Genomic DNA, 6,474 nt, shown 5'->3' on the forward strand with positions numbered 1-6,474 from the left:
GGGAAGCAGCGGGGGTCCGCGGCCTGCAGCGCGGGAGCACCCTCAGGGCAGGCCCCGGAGCGGGGAGGAGCGGATCGTGCTTAGGAAAGATCCGATCGCCTTTTCCTTCCAGCAGTTTCCTCCCCTGCGCGACCCGGGAAGGCAGAGCCAAGGAGCAGTACTGCAGAGACCCCCTGCGTCCTCCAGATTGACTTAAAACGGCTAAGGTAAGAGAAGGATACAGCCAGGTAAAGGATCAGTGTGTCGCTGCCCTGCGGCTTCACAGGCACAAACAGCTGCCGCCAACACGGCCAGCGTGTTGTTTTGCGTCACCGAGCTGCGCAGGGGTTTAACTTCACGTATTGTAGGTCCAGGAGATCACATTTATTGGAAAAATTGCATGGATTGGCACAAAACAGAACTAAAACACTGGGACTGAAGAGATTTGCGAGCACTGAAACCTGGAGCATCACCGGGCGCTGCGCAACGTCGGGCTCGTTTTTTCATCCTTTCACTTACATTGCAGCATTGATACCTCTTATAAAGCTAACTTGGGACACAACAGCCACTTCGAAAAGGTGGTTCCCTCGTGCTTCTGTTTATCTTAAGTCCTTTCCCCTGCTCAAAAGGGCAGAAGATGGAAAATACAACCCCATTCAGTATTGTATCGATCATCCAGCCCTTCAGCAGCACACCCGCTACCCACTGTCGATGCCCGACTCACCACGTTATGCACACAGAGGCAGTGCCAGCTGTTAACTGCTTGCTGTGAACAAAGGTATAGAAGATAGTTTCTAAGGCAATGTAACTTATCCAACTTCTTCAAAATAGAGAAATGGGAATCTTTGGGGAAAAAGTGAAAGAAAAGCAAAGCAACACACCTGCTGCTAGTCAATGTTAAGATTTATTATTATAGCTAGAGATATGCTACATTGTTTCCAAGCAGTACAGCAGAGATTCAAGCAAATAAGCAATGCTTTAAATGATGGAAGACTTGTCATTAAGCTCCAGTAAATACACTCTTGGGATTCAAGTTTTTACCATCCCCCAAGCAGAATGAAAGTTCGTCATGCTTGTTAATGCTCCTGTGTAGCTGCACTGCATCTTCGACTATATGCAGGATTAAAATGGCACATGTACATTTATTTCAAGTTTTAGTGCATTGACACACAAAAACAGGGGGATATTTTTTTCTTTACTTGTTACATTCATCTCTTCCTTTGCAAAATTCATAAAAATAAACCATGTATCAAAATTCTATTTTCTGTCTTGTCCCCATTGTTTCAACCTCTTGATACGTAATATAATTTTTTGTGTGAGAAGAGAAAACATGGGACACATCTTGCTCCAAAACTAGTTAAGGAAAGAGGAAAAACTCAGTGGAATACAACTGTATTTTGTGGACTTGTCATATTCAGGAAGACAACTAGTGATCACAGAAGTTCATAAAACAAGTTGCAAAAAAGGGGGGGGAGCCTTAGTTTTTACCCTTCTTTTTAAAACAAGACAAGGGAGTCAGTAAATACTTCAGCATTTAATTTTTTTTAAACATCAGAAAATGACAACTTTGATTTTTGTTTTTTTTTAATAATCACAGCTGTTTTCCTAATGTCTTCAGTGTATGGTACTAAGAGTTTTGTCCACATATTTTGAGTGTTTATGTATGCACTTTCTCAAAATATTCTTTAGAAGCTTCCGGGCTTGGTTTGATCTGTCAAGAAAAGAAAATTTAGTTATTATATGCTATAACTAAGATTCAAAAATTACAGATTTGACATTTTATCCAAGAAAATCCATGCATACTTTATAAAAACAATAGGTTATTTCTGCACTCGGTTAAAAGATGAAGGCCTAAATGATGTACAAGCTCCTACCTGCAAATTTTAACACATTTTTCCTGCTAAATATCAAGCAGGGCATTAAATAAGTAAAAAATCTGAAGACAACAGGTGGAGAGTGCAAATCAACTTTAGAGTTTTAAATACAATTTGTGTCTTCTGAAAGAAAATCAGTGACTTTCTTCACAGAAATCACACATATTTAATATCATACAAATAGACTGAATTGGTCCAACCGATAAAAGCCTCAGATTTAGACAACGGGCACAGATTCAGTCAAGCACCTCACGTTAAAGCGGTTCTCAGCCCTTCAGACATGCAAAAATATGCCAGTGTCTATATTTAGAAAAGTGATATTTAGCAGACGCTTACTGTAGGGGAGTCTGGAGTCCAGTTTGCTGGGCAAACCTCTCCATGTGTTTCCACGTACTGGAATGCTTTCACCAAGCGGAGGGTCTCTTCCACGCTACGACCGACGGGGAGATCATTGACACTTAGATGCTTGATGATCCCGTTTGGATCAATGATGAAGAGTCCTCTGTAATTGAGCAAGAATTCAGGGAATGCAAATCACGTTCCAAGACCAAACACAAGAAACTGGATGAACTATTTCAGCAAGGCAGTTATTCTTAGATGCACATATCAGAGTTAGGAGTAGCAATACAGCATTTGATATATTGTTTGTTAGTGCAATGATCAAAAGCCAAGAACCAGTCAACTGGCATGGTATTGTGAAATCACAAAGTATGCATAAAGACTATTAAATCGAGACAGATGTGTAACAAAGGTAGAACTTCTAATTCCACCTATATTTCAGAGTTGATAGTTGGCATTCTTCTCATGTCTTTTTGATATGAAAATCCGAAGGTATTGAGTGAAGAGCTGCTTACACATTAAGCTACTAAATGAAATCCTGTTGCATATAAACATTTGTGAAAACCAAAGTCCCAGTCTGACCATATTAATTAACTTAATTTGTCAACAAACAAATGTCAGAAGTTCCTGACATTCCTCTTCATCCAAAGAGATCAGGAACCGAAGGTCTCCAGAAGACTCCTACCCAATCCAATGGATCTCAAGGACCACTATTTGCTTTTAATAAGTATTCCCATGATAGAGAAGGAAATGTCAAATTTTTTATTCTAGATAATTACGGGATTGACTGTAGTGGCCTCTAGGACTACTGCTTTAGAAACTTCTCACACAGAAGTTAAGGCAGTCTTTTCTCCCTTCAGAAGAAAGAAAACAAAAACCAACCAACCAACCAACGCCCCAAAAAACCCCAAAAAAAACCCGCAACAACAACAACAAAAAAAAAAGGGACAGACCTAAATTGTGAAAAAATGTAAAAAATTGTACAATGCTCTTCTATCCTACTCTTGTCTTCCTTAGTGACATGAAGTTCTCCCACTCACTCAGAAGAGAATAGCTGGCTTTCCCCTGCATGCATTCTCAGAGAGACCTGGAACCATTCTCAACTTAATGGCCATAATGACCATGTGCCCTTTTCCCAGGGTGGGATCCAGCAGAAATTCTGCAGAAAAAGTAACATCTTACAGTCTTCATCTGATCCTTGTGCAGTTTCTCCTGCAGGAGGAGACAGTATGGCTCACGTCATTTTAGGCTGGGTTGTGTCATAACAGAGTTATCGGCAATCATGCATTACCTTAGTGCTATGCCAGGTCCTTCTAGCAGCACACCATAATCACGGGAGATTTGTTTTGTGAGGTCCGACAGAACTGGAATATTCATTTTGCCTAAACCGCCGCTCTAGAGAAAAGAGTAAGATTCCATTTTGTTACAAAATGCTTTTTAACATTATCCTTCTTGAGTTGCTGGATTCAGTGCTCTTGAGGGTATACTAACAACAAAACACATTCGTGCCATTTGCTGCATGAAAGGAACCACAGGGGGGTAGGGGATCCTTGTTTGGTTGCTTTTGGTTGGTTTGGTTTGTTTGTGTTTTTAAAGTAGTCAGGAACATTTTGTTTCTTTGGAACATGAAAACTTCTTTTGCACTGAGCATGTTAGAATTGCTTATTTTGGTGGTAAAAGGCTAGCTCTGACAACAGTCATAAATTTTCAGAAATATTTCCCTTGTACCCTATTCGGGAGCTTTGAATACAAAAACTTCTACTGTGTATTTAAGTGTTCAAAATTAAACAAGATTAACATGGTGGGGAGGGAAGGAAAACAAACCTGCATACTATGAACAGACAAAACTCAAGGCTTCTAACAGCCACCCTAGGTATGTCAGAGTTCTGTTGCTCACTCTATTTAGTGCACAGGTTTTTTTTCCCCCCTCCCCCAAATCAATTTAAATACTATTTGGAGAGTCAACCAAGATTTCTTTCAGTTTTGCAACATACTGGAACTGCAAGAGAGATAAGCTTTCTATCCTTGAAATGAGCCCGGAGTTTGTTAGCTTTTCTATTCCTGGCATCATCAGTGAATCATTGTGTAATCTCAGTCACTCAGACCCTGCAGCAGAGTTCTCATACACAGAGCTTTGAACGCAGATGTCGGAGAAACCAAGGCCTTAGCTTCTCCGGGTGTCAGTTTCCTGTCTGCGCCACCACGGAATTCTTTCCGCCCTTTGCAGGGCATTTTGCTCCACGTGCACCGAGCCATGCCTGACTGGCATACGCTGAACAGCTTTCGCATAAAGCGATGAAGTCAGTCCACAATCGCATTTTAGAGCTTTGAACAAAGCATGCAGAAAATGAAATACTCTCAATAGGTTCAGCCAAGCCATATTAAATCTAGCAAACTCTCCTCCCTCCCTGTACGTTACAACGGCAAAGCTACGCACCTGGAGGCAGCCCAGTCTGCCAGCACTACTGCAGACTGCTGTCCACATGACCACATGGGTAACGACTGATGGCACAGCAGCTTCTGCGCCTTCCTGCGACACTTCTCGTTCTCTACAACTAACCAAACCAGTGAGGTGCTTTATGTGGTCAAAAGCGGGCATTTTTATATACATCTGAAAAAGGCTCCTCTCCAGTAAAAGGCCGTCTTTATCACTTTCTTTCCCTGAAGAAAGCTGAAGACCTCTGTTTGCATTGCAGAAGTGGAACTATTTCAGCAAGTAAGAGTTAATAATACAAGTGCTCCAATAAACTCATCGTTCTTCTGCTTCCATTCTGAAGCCACCACTGTTAGGTATTGGTTAACAGTAATGGCTAAACAGCTGCTGTTCATTTTCTGTGAGGGTGCACACAAACCATCAGCTGTAACAAGAAGCTTAGGACAGTGACGTGTATAATGAGCATTTGTCTTTCAGATAAACATATGAGGATATGATGTAACCTACAAGACTATTAAGAGAGCAAAACAAAGATAAAAAAAAATGATTAAGGAAAAGAGCAAGGAAACAAAGATTGACGTCAGAATTATGTCATCAAATGTAGAAGTTAATCACCTCACCTATCACTTTAGGCAGTCTATTGAAATTGATGTTTGCACAATTGTTTATTCAACTCTTCTTCTCAGGAGCTCTTGTGAAAACAAACCAAACCAACAGAGAAAGTCCCAAACAGCTGCTCAATTCATACCTTTCGTGGTGTATTTATCCAGGCCAGATGACAAAAATGAGAATCCACAGAAACTGCTACCACGTCACAGTTCACATCATGAAATTCATTTGCCTTGTTGCTGAAAGCCACAATTTCTGTGGGGCAGACAAAGGTGCTGGGTGGGAAGAGAGAACAGGCTGTAATGATTCTGCAATCTTTTTAGAGAGTTTTTTAGAAAAGACTCGTGTCTGTTTCTAGGCACTAATGCAGCCGCATGTTTTCTTTAGCCTGATAATTTTGACCATGTTTCCTCCTTAAGATTAGGTTCAGTCAGCCTCAAAGCAACAGCCATAGCCACCTAGCTGGCACACCAGTTTTCAACTCTCAGTTCTAGACAGATTTTTTGCAGATGGAGAAACTGTCTCTGCTAGGCACTCTCTAGACAGAGAGTTTTTGGAAACTATAGCAGAAAGGACTGCAGATTAAATCCTCCCCTACGTGCCCACGTACACCAGGATGCTCTTGGTGATTCAAGTCTTCTGGACAGGCTCAACCTCGTCTGTTCACCTTTTGCTCTGGAGCTGTCTAGCTGCAGTTCTGCTGGCCCTGCTGCTTAAAAGAGAGTCTCCAACGCAACCCCAAACTGCAAAGCAATGCCCTCACCCCTGGGATCTGCAGTAAGAGGAACCACACTTGCAAGGCCACATCTACCTCCTGAAGCAGTCCCAGCAGCTAGAAGATGCTCTCCAGCCACCAGATCCCTTGCTTTAGCACACAATGGCCATTTGCCCCCAAGTCTTATCGCTCACGCTCTAGAAACAGACACATCTGCCTTGCAAGGCTAGCTCGGATAAGGTAAAAACAGCCGCTTTAGACAGCAATGATCTGCAGCACTTCTGATGACCTTCAGCAAGGCAGGAGGCCCATCTGAATGGGGAGAAATCCGCACTCACAAGTCCAGGGGGTAGAAGAAGAGGACCAGGTATTTCCCCTTGAAATCATCCAGGCTCAGCTCCTTGAACTCTCCGTTAACAACAGCCGTTCCTTTAAAAAACGGGGCGTGTTGTGTAACCGCTGGAGCAAACCGCGAGGAGCCTGTGAGGGAGAAAACAGAGCTGCGGGCTGTGCCACCGCGGGCC

At 42.4% G+C, this 6,474-nt stretch overlaps 1 protein-coding gene across 1 annotated transcript; it reads right to left on the reverse strand.

Moving 5' to 3' along the window:
* Positions 1–1,556: 1,556 nt before the first annotated feature.
* On the reverse strand, positions 1,557–6,467 carry PRDX3 (peroxiredoxin 3; the record flags this gene model as incomplete). Its single annotated transcript, XM_009575099.1, has 5 exons — positions 1,557–1,690; positions 2,190–2,355; positions 3,484–3,587; positions 5,375–5,510; positions 6,289–6,467. Coding segments are annotated over 5 exons (639 nt in total), but the record flags the coding sequence as incomplete, so codon positions are not given.
* Between the last annotated feature and the right edge of the window lie 7 nt (positions 6,468–6,474).

This window comes from Fulmarus glacialis, unplaced genomic scaffold (genome assembly GCF_000690835.1).
Source record: "Fulmarus glacialis isolate BGI_N327 unplaced genomic scaffold, ASM69083v1 Scaffold6333, whole genome shotgun sequence".
NCBI classification, from domain to species: domain Eukaryota; kingdom Metazoa; phylum Chordata; class Aves; order Procellariiformes; family Procellariidae; genus Fulmarus; species Fulmarus glacialis.